Genomic DNA, 19294 nt, shown 5'->3' with positions numbered 1-19294 from the left:
AAACAGAATTATTAAAAAATAAAATTCCCATTTACTCCACGACTCTACTATTAAAAAAATAAAGTTTCAAATGACTCGATTGTCTAAAAGCCAATTGAAAATATGGCCATAAACTCGCAAGATTCTACCATCCAAAGTGGCAACTTTAATCCATCGCTATCTCGACACAGTAAATTACTTTATTAATTCCTTCCTATCCGTCCATGACTTGCAACGCCGATCGCATTTTGCAATCTTTGAACCTCACATGGAGATTCTACGACCTCATAGCCTTCACTTGGCCCACGGTTTCTAGAGCCTTTGACGCAGACAAAGTGCGAGCGATGCCGCAGGGTATGAGAGCACGAGCCACGTCTCTGCTCTCCATTCTTGAACCACCCATCGTATATAAACATTAATGCTACAGTGAATCCCAATATAAATTTGTGATGATATACATTATTTCGGGCAACTACAAGTTTGCTACAGTCAGTCCCAATATAAATTTGGGATCATATATATTGTTTCAGGCAACTACTAGCTCTGCAATAGACCAGTGCACTGCAGGATGATGATTGCATTAAGGGCACTGGTTTTGTTACTAGTAAGCTCACTATTGTTATCCCAACATGGGATTAATTGTGTGTTTATTCACTACAATACAACAGCTGGGCCTGTGGAAGGCAAGCTTAATGTGCATTTGGTTGCCCATACTCACGACGACGTGGGGTGGCTTAAGACAGTCGATCAGTACTACGTAGGCTCCAATAACAGTATTCAGGTCTTATTATTTCCTCTACTCAAATGTCAATCCTTATTCTGCATTAATCCGTTTGTTATTATTTGCATTTGAGTGAAATGTATTTACCATAGACTCTGTAAATCATATCTGCAGGGAGCCTGTGTGAGGAACGTATTAGATAGTTTGGTCTACTCATTGCAAGAAGATCCAAACCGTAAATTCGTTTATGTAGAACAAGTATGTTTTCTTGCCAAATAAATCCTCAACGTCTTTTATCAATCATGCAGTGTTTATAGGTATACTGGAATGATTTATCACTGAGTTTATAGCACCCAGTCTCTTCAAATTGATACATGACTGGAAGCGCTTTGAATTCAAACTAGGGAAAAATGAGAAGCTAAAATTTCTCTTAATCTGAATGGACTAAGTGTTTCTCTTGGTTTTCATAAAAAAAATATGCCAATCAATCTGATCACGTTTCACCCACTCCTACCTGCCAAATCATTCATTCGATCCCCAAATAAATCCCTTTCCTATGCGAAGGAGCAAAAGAACAACCCTGTAATAAGCGGCAATCCAGACCCAAAATGTTTGGGCAAGTTTGCAATTCCACATAACATGCCTAATTTTAGATCTAAGACTTTTGTGATCCATAATTTAAAAAATATTTGGGTCGACATTCGAACCAACTAATGTGGTTCATCCTCAAAGACCACATTAATTGGTTCGAAACATCGACCCAATCCTTACAATGTGATTAATCCAAAAGACTATTTTCTAAACATGCCTAATTGTTATTCATCTTGCAGCATATTACATAATATCTGTTTGTGAGGTCAGTGCAATACAGTCTATCTTTAGCTCCTGAACTCTTATGACGAATGAACCACCCAGGTACTCTAATCCTAAAAGAAGAGTTGGATGGCTAGATACCTTGTGGTCTCCTTATCCAACTTGTTTCGGTATCCTGAATTTTTCATTCTTGTCAATGTGATCTGCAACGGGATAAATTGGCCCACAGCTCCATGTTTGTCCAGAGACAGAAAGTTTATCAGAAATATTTTCCATCAAATAATGAAGGTAAGTATTTACTCTCCAGAATCCAGTGAGTTAGCTCAATTGGTTTGACTGCACTTTTTCAAGGTAGAGTTTACAGTGAGGTCTCCAACTCCAATCTGGGGTCCCAGAGGTTTTTCTTGCCGCTCCAAAACATAGTCCCAAAAAGTTATATTTTCTGATGTAACTAGGAAAACATTGCCTATATGACTATCATATGACAGCGGTTGCAGTTTCATCTGGTCCCTATATTTTTTTGGTAAGCATGTCAATATGTATCTCTTGACACCCACTTGATAAATGCTGCCCAGCACTCATTGGACTGGTCTGCCTTTGATTGAAAAGATTGGATGACAGAAGTTAAGGTCTCCTCTACCAAGTTGTGGTAGACCTTCACATAGCTATTTATTAAGCTAAACCTTGTGCATTACACCTTCCATCCTTTTATGATTTTTTTAAGACCCGATACTTATATTACTGGAAGGGATGTGTTATTTCTTCAAAGTGTGCGTGCTAACCTGTTCCTCTGACCTACCCGTAGGCCATGTGCTGTAGATCTAGCTCCTACATATAGCTTTTGATCGAAAGGCAGTCAGATGAGTTTTTGACAATTTTTTCTCAAGGCGACCAGATGAGTTGAACATTGAATAGCTATGCCCAAAACTGAAAACTGATCAATTTTAGTTTCCCTTTCTTTGGGTAAATTTTCAAGTGTTCTAACTTCTGGCATATTCTTTCGCTGCAAGAAGTGAAGACTGACCGTCTTGATTACCTGCCAGACACTCCAGACAGATATGTGGCAGCACCAAGGATCCTCAAGAACAGTGCGCCAGTAGAGTTGTGCAACGCCTATCCATTATACACACTCGCCCTGAATGTGAGCTGTTACGTTCTGCCAGTCCTACTTCAAGGCTGCTTCAAGGCTCCACCAGTTGCACATCAATCTTGCTGCTTCAAGGCTCCACCAGTTGCACATCAATCTGTCAGCATGAGTACGACTGGCGGAACCTTGAAGTATGGCGGGCAGAACCGTGAACAATATGTGCGGTGTCTAACAGCAGATACAGTAGGGGGAGTCTGTATAATGGATAGGCTCTTTCATAAAGTTGTGGTGTAACTCTTTGAAACGACATGCCTGCAAAAAAAAGTCAAAAACATTGCTTCCCTACAATTATGTGACAAGAAAAAAACATACACTGTTTTTTCGTGGAAAATAATGGAAATTTCAGCACGATTTTGACAAAAATTTGGTGGAAAATTTTGGAAATATGGTTACATTTGTGAAACTTCAAGATTTTGGGTGCAGAATTTTGGAAATATGGTTACATCTGTGAAACTTCAAGATTTTGGGTGCAGAGGAGTTTTTGATAGTGCTGAATTCATTTCCACTTAAAAAAAAGTGAAATTAAACAAAATTGTTGCCTAAATAGAAAATGCCAAAACCTTCCCAAAAATACTAGCTGATTACTGCAGCTCTTATTTTCCGCACATGGATAGACCCACTATTATCCTTGGGGTTTACGACATTCCATCTAGGTTGAAGTAATGAAATTAAGCAAAATTGTTGCCTAAGTAGACAATGCCAAAACCTTCCCAAAAATACTAGCTGATTACTGCAGCTCTTATTTTCCGCACATGGATAGACCCACTATTATCCTTGGGGTTTACGACATTCCATCTAGGTTGAAGTAATGACTTCTGGTTGTCAAATGGGGCTTCTTAGCTACAAGCAAAGCTCGTATTGTTACGAGAATTAGTTTTACTATACCTGATACCCGCCTATTGCTAAAATTCTTCACTAAATAGTAGGATTAGCCTGTGATACATGGGTGTCAAATCGTTGGGTGTGGTGGTTGCAGGCATTTTTTCACAGGTGGTGGATGGAGCAAAGTGAGGATAAGCAGGGACAAGTCAAGAAACTAGTTGATTCAGGCCAGCTGGAATTCATGTATTCTTCTGTCCTTTGGAAACAACCATCTTCTTTTAAAACGATTCATATCACTTAGTGGCTGTGCTGATTCAGTTTTGTATTTCAAATTCCAGAAATGGTGGCTGGTGTATGCATGATGAAGCAACAACACATTATATAGACATGATCGATCAGACAACACTCGGACACCGTTTTATCAAGCAGCAATTTAATAAAACCCCACGTGTTGGATGGCAGATTGATCCTTTTGGGCATTCCGCAGTTCAAGCTTATTTGCTAGGTGCAGAGGTCTGTTTTATGATATTGGAATTGCCTTATGCTTTTGATATTGCAATAAATAGAATGCAGATATGTTGTTGGGTTTGAGGTGCTCTCATTGTCTTTTGCCATTGCTCCTCATATATTCTTTAGAATTATGATAATTCTTTGTAAATCGCAATCATGATTTTGCCATTATTTTCTAAGTTGCCCTTTTTACACCCTTTATGAAGAACTCTTCTGTTTCCTTCTACCTTAGCACATATTAGAGTTGCGACTAGTTTCGTTATGTTATCTTGCATTTTAGAGGAGTGTGGAAAACAGGTACCACACAGCAGATTACCCTTTGGCATTTTTGGCATATTTTTAATGCAGGACAATCATATTTCTGTATTAGGTGATTCACTTCTCTGTTTGTGTAGGGTGACATAGTGTTTTTTTTTTTTTTTCGGTTTGATCCAAGGAGATTTGAACCTCGATTTTGATGGTTTACACCATATATTTCATAATGCTGCGATAGCCAATTGAGCTAAGCCAAGGGCTTACAGAGTTTCCTGGTTAGTTAAAGCTTAAATCAGTAATTGTATCTTGGGACTAGTGTTCACCCATGTTAATAAGTTGCATGTCATAGAGCTGATGGACCTTTGGTTCTTTCCAATAATAATCTAGAAGTCAAAATGTCAATGTCTCCGCCTCCATTGGTTTCCGGCAAATAAGCATGAACATCTGAATTAAATCCTTAGGTCAAATTGCCGTGTTATGGTTGCCACTGTTTGCACTTCGAATGTGTTTATTAACTGCATTTCTTTCTTCTCTTTTATTCGTAGCTTGGGTTCGACTCTCTCTTTTTTGCACGGATCGACTACCAGGACAGAGAAAAGCGAAAAGATCAGAAGACCTTGGAAGTTGTATGGCAGGGTTCCAAGACATTTGGCCCCTCTGCTCAGGTAACCAGATGGTCTTGTAAATGTGACGTACGCCCTTAAAGGTTTCTTGGAAATGTCAAGAATACTAAGCTGATTAAATGGTATTCTGATCACTAATTCATTTTATTGCAGATATGGACTGACGCATTTCCTGTTCACTATAGTCCTCCGGATGGTTTTTCTTTTGAAATTAATGATGATTCTCCTCCAATTCAGGTAAGTTTTCTGTGGGTAAATTGCAGAATGAAATATGCATTCCAGTTATCTCTTTCTTTAAGTCATATTCCTGTGTAATTTACTGCAGGATGATGTTCTGCTTTTTGACTACAATGTTGCGCAACGTGTTAATGATTTTGTCGAAGCATCAACAACTCAGGTAATTGGTGTTGCTTTTGATAGCAATCCAATAGATATTAGGATAATCATGCCTAACTTGACCAATTATGTAGTTCATTCACTTTACTTTTTGGATCTAGAATACGCTGTCGAAACTTCAATTTTCTATTCCATCGAAGTATCAATGACTACTTTAATGCATTCTTATAATTTTGTTTTGTTTTACTTCATTAATTGGATATAATGACTTTGCCTCACTGTGTGTAGGCTAATGTTACCCGTACAAATCATATTATGTGGACAATGGGAGATGACTTTCAATATCAATATGCAGATTCTTGGTTCAAGCAAATGGACAAGTTAATCCACTATGTGAATAAGGTACCACTTTTATAGGTGCATTTGCTCTTAGTCATACATCATATAAATCTCTTTTTGACATTGTAGTTATTCAGTACGCATCCTGAAAATTCTTTGATCCGCTTTCCTCAGTTTTGCTTTATAATAAAAATTATTAATAGAGTGTAAGATATTTCTCCAAAATCATTTATAACTTTAGCTGTAGGGAATAAATTTCAAGGTTGCTAAGACATAGTTCAACAAAAATGATGAAAGTTCGACCAAAAATTTATGACATGGCAACATCTCAATGAAGCAATAGCCAAGTTATATTCTTTGCGTACAACACACTGGTTAACTGTTAAGGGCTCCATCTCTGCTATCTACATTAATGAACACACCAATAGACAATACAAGTTAATGCAAGCCAATAATCCTTAGCCAAAACTTCATTTTTGGAGGCTTTTAAGTGTGGTCATTGCTAGTTAGGCAATGTATAATATCCCAAGCGGGATATTTGGCAAATTTTGCAGAAATCTCAAGAATCTGCTCCAATGTTATGCTGGCCCTCCAAAATTGAACTGAAATGTCACTGTTGATCTTTTTTATGAATTCTGGATAAATTCACGAAAGGGAGATGGGTACTCGCCCAACTTCACTGAATCACCCGAGGGTTTCCCTCCTGAGGCTATCAATGAAGCAGAGAATCGGGTTCTCAACCTCTCATATAAAAAGAAATATCAAATCCAAGTTGTCCCCCAATGACCTCCTCCTCCTCTTTTATAGATTTAATAGACCCATCTAGAACCTCCTATTTTATTATTATTTTAACCATTGAGCACATTTCCCTCCTTTCAATTCAATTAAAATATCTTTTTAATGTGGGAAAATGGTAATTTGGCCACCATGCCTTCTTAGGCCACTGAAACTCACTTCTAACCATCCCATCTTGTAGATCTTCTCGTTCTGGTTCCAACGAGCTATTACAGTAAGGTGTTCTATCAAGTATTCCTCCCGTAATGCCACCTTAAGTGTAATTAATTGAGTAAGGCCCATTAATAACTTTATTTTTTGAAAGTTATCAGAAAGCATCGGAACGAAAGGCAAACTGTGTGGATGATGGAATATACCAAGCGAATGCCATCAAACCTCATAGAAACTCCTCAAAACCCTATGAAACATCTCCAAAAGCCCCTGGGCCCGTTGATGAAGTAAACCTGCCCCTGTGACCTGTCTACCTCCAACCCTGAAAGTTCATCCATAAGGAACACCAGAAAAAGTAACATCACACAATGAGAGCAAGTTTAAAACATTGTAGGTGATATGATCTCAGTTACAACAATGCAAGGAGACCAAACAAGGAGACAATTATGCAAGCACAAGACAAGAGATTGTTGGAATTGTAAACAACTTGTATAGTTATTTGTATTATATATATAGGCTTGCAAAATTGCAAGAGAATAATTATGTTTGACAAAGTCTCTGATAAAATATAATAAAGTAGATGAGTGATCAATTTGTACGAAGTCACCCAAAAAGACAAAGGATGAAGTACAAAGCAGTGCTGCGAACATTGCGATGTTATCGCGATTTTTTCAAAAAATCACGCTTTTTTCAAGTGAATTATTTTATTGGCCGATAATATCAACGATTTTTTTGAGATGAAAAAATCATGGAAAAATCACGAGTCAAGCAGTCATAATCGCCAGGTGCAGCAACAACGAGTTTTTAAAGCAAATTTTTGGCTTTTTTTGGTTCATTTTGCAGACAGAGGGTAAGAGTGAGAGCTAAGGAGGAGAATTCATTTACAAGGGCAAGAGAGGAGAAAAGTGAAGGACTTTAACATCCCAAGCAAAAAAAATTCAAGTTTGGACCAAGTTTCTTCAGCGAAACATGGTATTTAAGTATGGACATCAAATTTGGCCATTTTTTGTTTTTTTCTTGTTTTTCCTTGGGTTTCTAACACCCATTTATTTTCCATGATTTTTGTTTGGATTTTAGTGTGTTTTTTTGTCAGTTTTGTTGCATTCAGTGGAGGGTTTTTTTGTTCAAAAATGCAAAATCTCGATTGTTAGTTTTATTTGTTCAATTTCTTCTTGTGCCCTAATTTTTTTCCATCATTTTTGCTTGGGTTTGAATATGTATTTTTTTGCCATTATTGTTGCATTGAGTTAAGTGTTTTTGTTTTGGTAAAAAATTCAAAATGTTGTATGTAGTTTTAATTTCATTTGTTTAAGTTGTCATTCTTCTTGTGCCCTAGGTTCAAACTTCAAACTTCAATCTTCAATCTTACATTAAAACTCAAGATTCAACAAAGTTACAATCATGCCAAGGAAATTGGACCCTTCGTGTTAATTTTAGGCAACAATGGTATGTTCTATGCTTTAGAGCAATTTTACTTCAATTTCTTTATTAGCCGAATATCAATATCCAGATTAGCAATCACATCAACATGATAGTAAAATGCAGATAGAACATAAACATAAATAGTAAAAGAAAAGCCAAGACAAGAGGACACAAGATGTGGCACCAGCCAAGGACAAACACCAATGTGGGGAAACACTTGATCAATTCTTCTTATATTCTTCAATAGTTCAGCAGAGAGAGGGATAGTACAATTTATAAATCTGATAATTTATGATAGCAGCAAAAGAGCCCTACCCAGAAAAGTCAATGTCGGTCAACAGGGTAGATTTGACCCTCAATAAATTGGTCAACTTCAGTCAACTTTGGCCTCCAAACAACAAGCTGAATCAGCCCTCAAAAGAACCCAAAATCAGTCCAATCAAATCTGGTCAAAGTTCAAACAGCCAACCTGCGGTCAACCCTAGCTACAGTCAATGCTGGTCAAAGTCAACGTTTGGCCTCGATTTCTGTGCCTATAAATGCAGCCTGCCCAAACAGAGATAGCCCCCACAAAAACATAGTCAAAGCAGGTCAACGCATGCTAGTCAACGCTTGGTCAAACTGTCCAGAAATTCGGTCTCTTGAGATTTCGCTCTCCTAAAATTTTGGCCTTCTGAAATTTCTCTCCTGAAATTTCTGACGTGTGGAGAGAGAGAGAGGCTTAGAAATCCATACCCAATCAATGAGGAGAGAAAGAGAAGTGTGAAGATGAGTGTTTTCAAATGAGGCTAAGGCATCATGTATTTATATCAAACGTTGAGGATGAATAGACGTGACTGTTGAGCTTCTAAGCCTACATAAGTTCGCTGGCCGACCTTGACAATTTGTCCATAATCAAAATAAATTCATAACTTCGTTTGTACATGTCGGAATCAGATGATCTTTAGATCAATCCTACACCTCTCGGAGAGAGGAATCCAAGAAAAATATCAGCTGTCATAAATAAGATGACCCATGTGGAGTTTGGCCCTACTTGCCAATTTTAACACTCCCTCTCAACTAGGGAGAACTCCATTTGCTAATCCATCTACCAATCCATACTATCTCTGCCATCAATGCACTGCTCTTCTCTACTGAACTATGAAGAAGAAGAAGTGATTGAGAATGTATCATACAATTCTCTACTGACCTGAAGTGAATCCCAATCAAAGGAGAGTGTGTCATACCACTCTTACTCACCTGAAGTCAATTCCAATCAAAAGAGAGTGTCTCATACCACTCTTATTGACTCGAAGTCAGTTCCAATTAATCCCAGATCAATATCAGTCATTCTAACATAGGGAGTATGGTAGTACATGATGCAACCATCGGTAGTAAAATGGTCCCTATCCTCATTTCCCTACTCATTAGCCAGATCAAAGGTACTTCCCATGAGTCCTAGATTGCATGGGTTGGATGTCTCAGCAGGAGAAGGATGAACCACTCATCCTACCTACATGTCGCCATGGGGTATCACATGGGAAGGCTGAACCACTCACCCTGTACAGAGCAAACCACTAGGGGAAGGCTAAACGACTCACCCTATGGTTGCTCATCACTCCAAGAAGTACCCCAAGCCCCCTGGAGCTCCCAGAGCTCAATGTCCATCTCATACAGGACCCTCATAAGAAGGTCTCTCCACGACTCCAAGTCGTTCTCGAAAGGCCAAGAACTTGACCTTCCCTAGGGGCTTTGTTAGAATATTGACGACTTTCTCATCGATCCCAATGTGATGGAGCCTTATTGCTCCTCATTGTACCATATCCCGGATAAAGTGGTACCTTATATCTATATGCTTGGAACGATCATGAAACACGGGCTTCTCTGATAATTAGATCCCACTTTGATTGTCACAGAGGATCACGGTGGTATCCAGCACATGTCCAAACAGCTCACTGAAGAGCTTCCTCAACTAGACAGCTTCACAGGAGGCCATACTAGCAGCTATGTATTCGACCTCAGTGGTTTACAAGGCAACCAATTTCTGCTTCTTGCTCATCCAGGATATCGAAGCAGAATCCAAAGAAAAACAACATCCAAAAGTGCTCTTGCAATCCACCACACTGCCAGCCCAATCAACATCAGAATAACCATGCAGCCTCACATCTTCGGCAGTGTATCTCAGTCCATGAGTGATTGTGCCCCGAAGATATCTCAGAAGATTCTTGGCACTAATCCAATGTATATGATGAGGCTCAACCATATATTGGCTCAATGTGTTAACTGCAAAACATATGTCCGGACGGGAGATCACTAAGAACATCAGCGCTCCTATGAGTTGACAATACTCAGAAGAATTTTCCAATTCAGGTCCAGTAGCACTACCACATAACTTATTAAAGTTAAGTTCCATCGGAGTAGTCACAAGCTTGTAGTCCATCATCCCAAATCTTTCCAATATTTTCATGTTAAAATTGGCAACTAGGACCAAACTCCACGTGGGTCATATTATTAATGGACGTTGATATTTTTCTTGGATCCCTCTCATCGAGAGGTGTAAGATTGATCTAAAGATCATCCGATTCCGATAAGTATTCATGGAGATATGAATTTATTTGTGTTATGGAACAATTCGTGCTCAACGTTTTAGTATAAATAGAGGTGGCCTTCAAGTCATTTCAACACACTTGGGATCTCTTCCTCTCTACTTGTTTTTGGGTTTTAGTAGGAGGAGAGATCCTAAGGGATAACGTTGCACTGATCTAGAGGGCAGAAGCCGGAATTGCCGGGAATAGCCGGAATAGCCGGGAAAGCTGACGCAGAGGGTAGAATCCGGAACTGTCGGGAACAGTTGAAATTGCTGGAACTACCGGAACTATCGGGAACAACCGAAACTTCCGGGAACTGTCGGAACAACTAGAGCATCTGTCTCCGAAGGAGAGCAGCATGCAAGGGACAACTAACTAACATTGGGATAGTTGTATGATACTTAGCAGCAAATACACCAAGCATGTAATGTTACAGCTAGCATGCAAGGGATAGCTAGCATGCTAAGGACAACATGCATGCTAAGGACAACAAGAAAGCAAGGGACAACAAGCAAGCAAGGTGCAACCAACACATAGGTCAGTATGGCAACATGGTGCAACAATGACACATGATGCAATACAGTGATAGGTACAGTCATAATTAATGAAGTGTGATGAGATGCAACATAGTGATGATGGGTGAAACATGGTGCAGCGCGGTGAGGTGTAGCATGATGACGAAATGTAGCACAATGATAGGTGAAGGAGTCACCTTGGAGAATCAATTGAAGCAGTATGTCTTCAACTAATCTCATGTATCATCTTCTTAGAGATGATCTATGCTCTTATCTAGATAATTCAAAGTGTTGACTTCTGTTGTAAACGTACTATCTCTCTCTCTCTCTGCTGAACTATTGAAGAACATATAAGAAGAATTGATCAAGGGTTTCCCCACATTGGGGTTTGTCCCTGGCTAGCGCCACATCTTGTGTCCTCTTGTCTTGGCTTGTCTTCTGCGATTTATGTTTATGTTTTATCTGCAGTTTACTTTGACACTGATGTGATTGCTAATCTGGAAAAGATATTGAGCTAACTGTGAAAATTGAAATAAATTGCTCTAAGCATAGAACATACTTAAAATTAACATGGTATCAGAGCTAAGGTGAAGGCAATGCCCAAGCAAGAGTGAAAGAGCAATCACTGAAGACAATTGGGAAAGGAAAAAAGGATCAATGGATTTCTCATCCCTCTTCAAATTCACCTAGGGTGAAGTCGAAGCAGAGAATATTATGAGAATGGTGCAGCAGAAGTTTCTGATGGCCTACCTAAAGATCACTTCAATGGGAAGTCCAGATCTAAGGGTGGAAGGAAAGGAAGATGCCTTGGTTGTAATAAGTTCGGCCATTATGCGAAGGAGTGTCTGAGGTAGGGACACATCACTTGATGACGATAACAATCATTCCAGGGACCTCTTCAATGATTAGAGGAATGACAGGTAATGCAGGTCATCAAGGAAATTTAGAGAAAGCAAGGAACCCCAGGTATGAAGAATCAAATGTTGTTTCTGATAAGATAAAGAAGCATTATCTTGTATTGGCCCTCTCCTTCAGATTCTTTGGGAATCTGGCTTATTGATCGTAGTGCTTCAAGGCACCTCATTGGATAGAAGGGTGCTCTCTCGAATTTGGTAGAGACGAAAACAACTGTGGGATTATACTTGGAGTCGATGCCACCTATCCTAGAAAGGGTGTAGGGAATGTTACCCCTCAATTGAATGAGGGTAACTCTATTCATTTACAAGAATCTCTTTTATGTACCTAATCGCAAGAAGAACCTGGTGTCCATCTCGGAAATGGAAGTCAAAGGTTTTAAGGTGGCATTCATCGATGGGAAGGTACGTGTTAAAAAATAGAATTTTCAAAGATTATTTTTCTTATGGGTTCAGGGTTGGCAATTTGTATCAAGTTGCAGGATGGTCCATTGGGGATCATGACAATTGACATGTCGCATCTATAACACCGGAGGTCGACCTATGGGGTCCTACCCGATGTGAGTCAGATGGTGATAGTGATGCTTGAATTCAAGAAGAGCATAAAGGTACATGTCTGAGATGTATTGAAGGAAAATCTTATAAGGGGACCATTCCCCTCATGCAGCAGATCCACAGGTTTGGAACAACCCCAGGAGTTTGAGATTCATGATCGGGAATCTCATGTATATAGGTGGAAGAAATCCCTCTATGGCTTGAAGCAAAACACCCTGGGCGTAGTATGAGAGGATTGATAGCTGTCTGATGAAAAACCGATCCAAACCATTACCCGAAGGTTGTGGATGATAGACCTCTCATACTAGCACCTTATGAGAACGACCTATTTCTGACAGGTGTAGACCCTCTCATTTGCAGAAGTAGAGGGAGTTGGATTCCGGATGTGGAATGATAAATTGCAAGCCTGTGACTACCTTGAGGATCTTAACTTTTAGAAGCTATATGGTAGTGATGTCGGACTAGATTTGGGAAATGCCTCTAAGTTTCATAAACTCATTCGCGTTGATGTTCCTGGTGAACTTCCGTCCGGACATATGTTTTGCAGTTAACATGGTGAGCTCATATTTGGTTGAGCCTCACAGATTGGTGCCAAGAATCTTCTGAGATATCTTCGGGGCACAATCTCTCATGGATTGAGATACATTACCGAAAATATGAAACTACATGATTATTCGAATGCTGACTGGGCAGGCAGTGTGGAGGATCACTAGAGCACTTCTCAGTGCTGGTTCTCTTTGGTTTCTGCTTTGATATCATGGATGAGTAGGAAGCAAAAGTTGGTTGCTATAAGCACCTCCAAGACTGAATACATAGCTACGAATATGATCTCGTGTGAAGCTTGTATGGTTGCAGAAGCTCTTAAGTGAGCTATTTGTACACATGAAGAATACCACTGTGATTCTTTGTGACAACCAGAGGGGGGATTCGATTATTGAGGAATCTCGTATTCGATGATTGCTCCAGCAGATAGACATCATATACTGCCTTATCTAGGATATGGTAAGTCGATGAACGAGGAGACTAAATCGCATTTAGATTGATGTATAGGTCGTAGACATTTTGTCAAGGCCCCGGGGAAAGGTCAAATCTGTGACTTTCCCAAACGACTTGGAGTCGTTGAGAGACCTTCTTATAAGGGTCCTGCATGTTGCATGCATTGAGCTCTAGGGGGCTTGGGGTACTTACTGGAGCAACATACGACCACAGGGCGACTCACCCTCCCATGGTGGTGCGCTATGTACAGGATGACAGATTCAACCTTCCCCTGTGATACCTCGTGGCGACTGTGGAACAGGACGATTAGTTCTCCCGTGGCAATTGTGGAACAGGATGATTAGTTCTCCTGTGGTCGGGATGATTAGTTCTCCCGTGGAAACTGTGAAATAGGATGATTAGTTCTCCTGTGGGCCGGGATGATTAGTTCTCTCGTGGCGACTTTGGGGCAGGATGATTCATTTTCCTGTGGACAGGATGATTAGTTCTTGTTGAAATTTGGTACCGGAGGACAGGTGGTTCCCTAAGGCTTTGATCTTTGGCCTAGGGAAAAGTGTCCAAAAGAATTTAATTTTTCTCCTAAAGTAACTTTATAATTTTTATAAAGTTAAATCTAATTTAAAAGTGACTTTAAGTGATAAAGTTACTAAGTCTAATTTTAAAGTGACTTTTATAAAGTCAATGAAAAATTAGAAAGGAAAAGTGACTTTGGAAATAAATGACTAAGTGGGTCTTTATTAAAGTGGGGTGAATTAAAAAAATAGAAAGTGAGATTTAAATGAGCATTTAATCTCAGCCATTGGATTTAGGGATCACCCAAAAGTCATTTAGGGTTGGGTTAAGGGAGGAAAAGGAGAAAAAGATCATTCATTCTTTCATGAGCAGATTGGGAGAAGGAGAGCAAGAGAGCAAGGGAGATTTCTGGACAAGGAGGAGAAAGAGGCAGCAGTTTGGCACACATACCAAGGCAGCACTTCAGCAAATCCGAATAGCATAAAGAACAAGCAAAAAAAGGCAGATTTTTGTGAGCAAACAGTGAAAATTTGATTTTCAGCACGAATATCGAGGAGGCGATTTTCTGCACAATTTTCGAGGTCTGTCCGTACAAGTCCGTACGGCCGTCCGTACAGTCCGTACGGTCCGTACATATGTACGTCAGTACAGTCCGTACATCCGTACGGTCCGTACAGCTCGTACAGCACATTTTCAGATTGTCTGTTGGCTGAAAACAGATAAGTTTGCTTGCTGGAAAAATTCTGTTTTGCTGATTTTTTTGCTGAAAATTTTCTCTCTGTAAAAATGCATTTTCCAGAAATAAAGAAGAGCTCTCAAACTGGTTTTCCCCAAGAGTTGTAGGGGGTTTTTCCAGGGTCAAGTTGACCAAAAATCTCAGTGTTTAAATGTGTTTTAATGGCTATTTATGATTGCTGATTTTTATTTCTGCAATTTCCAGCATTCTGTAAAATTTCCAGAATTTGTGTTTTCAGCAATATTTATTTTTTCAGCTTGTTAAATGTATGGTTATGGGAATGGGCATTTAACTACATGGGAGAAATAAGGTGAAACTGAAAACCGGGGTGGAAAAACAGAAATTTTTACAGTTTTCCTGTCAAGGCATCCTACCCATGTAGTCTGGGACTCATGGGAAGTACCTCTCATCTGATCAATGAGTAGGGAAATGGGATTAGGGACCATAGTAGTATTATCGATGGACGCATCGATGTATCTAGTGTACTCCCTATGCCAGGATGACCTCCATCGATATGGGATCAGTATGAGTGGTTTGAGTCACTCTCTTGTGATATTGATCTAGGATCAATAAAACTGACTTCGGGCCAGTAAGAGTGATGTGACACACTCTCTTCAGATGAAATTGACTTCGGGTCAGTAGAGAATGGTATGAGACATTCTCGATCAATTCTTCTTCTTCATGGTTCAGCAGAGCAGAGCTCAACAGAGGGCACTGATGGCAGAGATAGTACAGTCAAACATATGGATTAGTGGATGGAGTTCTCCCTAGTTGAGAGGGAGTGTTAAAATTGGAAACTACGGCCAAACTCCATGTGGTAATATTATTAATGGAAGCTGATATTTTTCTTGGATCCCTCTCATCGAGAGGTGTAGGATTGATCTAAAGATCATCCGATTCCGATAAGTATTTATGGAGATATGAATTTATTTGTGTTATGGGACAATTCGTCAAGGTGGGCCAACAACCAAATAAACCCCACTTGTGCTCAACGTTTTATTATATATAGAGGTGGCCTTCAAGTCATTTCAACACACTTGGGATCTCTTCCTCTCTATTTGTCTTTGTGTTTTAGCAGTGTTACTTGGGAGCGGGAGCGAAAGCGAGGAGCGGGAGCGACATTTTTAGAAGCTCCCGGTTTGGGAGCGAATCCCGGAGCTTTTTTTATACAATATATATATATTTTTATATTTTTTATATTTTGATACATATATGTCAACAAAAACATGTAGAATAATGAATTAGATATAAAAAACATAAAAAAAACATAGATTGAACCATATAACAACAATCATCTAGAAGTTATAATCTTCATCAACCATGTCCACAAGTTAGTAACATAGTAACATACAACATATTGAGTCTCATGATTCATCAATCTTAAAGTTTCAAGCTTTCAAAATTCAATATATAACATTTATCATCATTGATCACCAAAGCTGTACTTGTAAGCTAAGTGTAACCATTACAACAAATAATATCTAACATGAAATGAAATGTTATAAAATGAAATGAAATGAAACAACTTTCAACTTTCATGAAGCATCATATTCATAATTTATTACTAATGAGTTATAATTGCCAAATTCAAACTTAAATTGTCATATATTGTTTAAAAAAATATCATAATAAATATGAAAGAGTCAATAGTTATAAAAGCTTCTAGAAACTAGAAAAGAGAAGTAAATCTATTATCTATTTCTTATGCTTGGGTCTCTTGCCACCACGAGAAATGTCTAATTTTTTAGTCTTGTTGGAAAATTAGGATCTTTGTCATTAATATCACCCTCTAAGCATTAATATCCAGAGGTATCTTTGTCATTACCTTTGTATCTGAATAGGGATCTTTGTCATTAATATCACCCTCTAAGCATTAACATAAGATAGAAAAAGCATAGCATGTCAGGTCAAGATTTTGTTTGAGTGATGCGTACATTTTTAGGAGTGTCATGATAGATGAGTTTGACAACCAATGTCACCAACATTAAGGTGCATAGTGATAGAGGGATTGGTGCTCTTGATTAAATACGAGTTCCATACCCTAATACATGACAAAATTCAATGGAAACATTGCAATCCTCCAATCCCGAAATCCTGAAAAATTGATAAGTCTGCTGGATTTTGAATGAAATCTAAAATTCTACTTTCTCCATATGAAATCCAATGAGACTGGAACCACTCTCTGTAACGAATAAAATATATATAAATAATAAAGATAAATTGTAATAATGATTAGTTAACTAGTAATTAGGTTGAAGAGGCATGTCTAAATGAGATATGACTCTTCATGAAGAGATACTTGCTTGGTATATAAGCAAACCTCTCGTTCTCATTTGTAAATCATTCATTCTTATTCATATTTAATAAATACTATTTGTATCCTCATGGATATCTTGATATTCCAAGTCTTTTGGAGTAATTAATTTGTAGAAGGAACTTTGTTCGCTTCATTTGGTATCAAAGCAGTTTGGTCCTCTAGGTTGCTTAACCGGTGCACAGAGCTCGTTCTCCGATCCAGGTCCTTGGCTATCGGAATTCGTCAACCGTGTTGCCGTACAATTGAAGCATTTTGCTCAGAATTTGGGAGTTTCTCCTTTTCTCCGTTTTTCTAGGCCTTTGGCCATTAAAATTAAAATTAAAAGAAAATTTGCTAGTTGGAGGGTCTCCAATTCACTAGTTGACCTTTGGCCATAAAAAAAAAATTAACCAAAAAAAAAATCAAAATCACCTGGTAGAAGCCCGTGGTTTTAGAAACAACCCATGGTGATTGCCCATAGTATTTTAAAAGTAAAAGAAAAAACAAAAGGGATACAAAATCTCATACCAAGTGATATTTAAAACTTTTTACGTGGAGAAGCTCGTGGTTTTAGAAACAACCCATGGTATTTTAAAAGTAAAAGAAAAAACAAAAGGGATACAAAATCTCTTTACGTGAAAGGTAAATATTACTTTTTACTTAAAGTATTGTGAACATCGTGACCGTGTCATATGAAAAGACGTGACCTTTATATTTATTAAGTGTGGTGACATCATAAACGTTTATATTAAGTGTGACTTTTATATTAAGTGGGGTGACATTAAAAGTTATCAAGGGAGTAATTAAGTATATAAAAAAGGGACCAATTTATTATTAAAAAAAGAAGTGAAACTATTATAGTCGTAGCGGTCAGAATCGACCCCATGTAACACGAGTTGCGAGGCTGCTCCAGTTGCCGATTCCTCTGTAATAAAAAAAGGGGTCTTAATATATAGAAATACATACATATATAGAGGGCAACAATATAAAGGAGTATTTTTTTTAATAAAAGGGTATTCAAGTTTTTAACAATCCACATTAAAGGAGAATATTTGAAAAATATATATAGAAGAAATAAGTGATATTTTATAATAAAAATAGCTCCAGTTGACATATTGTTTACGTAAAAACGTCAAGGCAAAAATGGAGACTAGTAATGAAAGGTTTCCTGAATCCCATAGTACATGTGTTTACACACTATTTAAAATCAAAGGATCACTCGCAGGAAGAGACATCTTAATCTCTATCAGTCATACTGAAAGAAGTAATTATGTTAGTCCTAAATGTGCTAATCAATTGGTGATCCCTGAATCAAATATAGTTGAAACAAATATTTTTGGCAAACAATACGATATAAGCAATCTACACCTGAATATTGGAGATTATACTTTTACCTCACAATTCACCGTGAAAACCTTACGTTTTAACGATAGTGACATTGTTTTAGGATCACCATGGATAAAAACTCTAGGTTCCTTTATTCTAAATACTAAGAAAATTTTTTAACATTTTCTTACAAGAAGAAGAAAATAACACTCCAAGATGTTACACTGAAACCTAATTCAGTAACACCAGAAGATACATCGGATATTTCAAAAGTAATTTCTCAAGAAGGTAAAAAAGTATTACAAATTATGCAAAATGAAATTGACAAAATCACTATTGACAAAAATGAAGAAGTTTCTCGACTTAAAAACCATAGTGAAAAATTATTGACGCAAATTAAGAAACTTAAAAAGGATAAGAAGTCATTAGAAAACAAGGTACAACAATTTATAGAGAAAGAAGTATCAAATGTAGGAATTCAAGTTGATGACAAAACAACAAATATCGATCCAGTGAATATGACAACTCAAGAAGACAAGTCAGTTGAAGAAACGACACACGTAGATGTTGCAGTTCAGACAATGAACATCCCAAGTGAATGTTCCATAACCATCTCAACAACATCTTTGCCAGAAGAAAATATAAAAATTGGCACATGCCCAGTAAGGAGAAATCAAACCAAAAAAGTTCCATATCGACATCCGAATCATGAGAACAGACGAATCAACCATGCTACATATTTGAACCAGTCAGAACTGAAACAACAAATTGATGTTCCAGATAATAGTGATGTAATCTCAATCCAGTCTTATGCTAACAAGTCGTTACAAAATTCTAGTGATCAGAGTACTATACAGAAGATTAATCTGGGATGGTTTGATCCCTTATCGGTGCGACAATTTTATTTGTCACTAAGAAGATCATATCATCTTGTATCGACGAGGATGACTATTCTGAGACAGAA

The 19294-nt window shown here is 38.1% G+C and overlaps 1 protein-coding gene across 1 annotated transcript in view; it reads left to right on the top strand.

Annotated features, from left to right (window-relative positions):
* Positions 1 to 264: 264 nt before the first annotated feature.
* Positions 265 to 19294, top strand: part of LOC149217702 (alpha-mannosidase-like) — a 551513-nt gene continuing 532483 nt past the window's right edge. The window contains exons 1-8 of the mRNA XM_089393048.1: positions 265 to 760; positions 875 to 958; positions 3637 to 3725; positions 3821 to 3995; positions 4793 to 4912; positions 5024 to 5107; positions 5196 to 5267; positions 5495 to 5608. Coding sequence (XP_089249174.1) covers positions 548 to 760; positions 875 to 958; positions 3637 to 3725; positions 3821 to 3995; positions 4793 to 4912; positions 5024 to 5107; positions 5196 to 5267; positions 5495 to 5608 — 951 coding nt within the window. The 5' untranslated portion in view covers positions 265 to 547. The remainder of the gene's footprint in view (positions 761 to 874; positions 959 to 3636; positions 3726 to 3820; positions 3996 to 4792; positions 4913 to 5023; positions 5108 to 5195; positions 5268 to 5494; positions 5609 to 19294) is intronic.

The sequence above is a fragment of the Pinus tabuliformis genome, chromosome 1_1 (assembly GCF_031772625.1).
Source record: "Pinus tabuliformis cultivar Carrire ecotype Pingquan chromosome 1_1, CPIR1, whole genome shotgun sequence".
Classification (NCBI taxonomy): domain Eukaryota; kingdom Viridiplantae; phylum Streptophyta; class Pinopsida; order Pinales; family Pinaceae; genus Pinus; species Pinus tabuliformis.
Note: the sequence above shows the minus strand (reverse complement) of the source record. Positions and strands in the feature narration are given on the sequence as shown.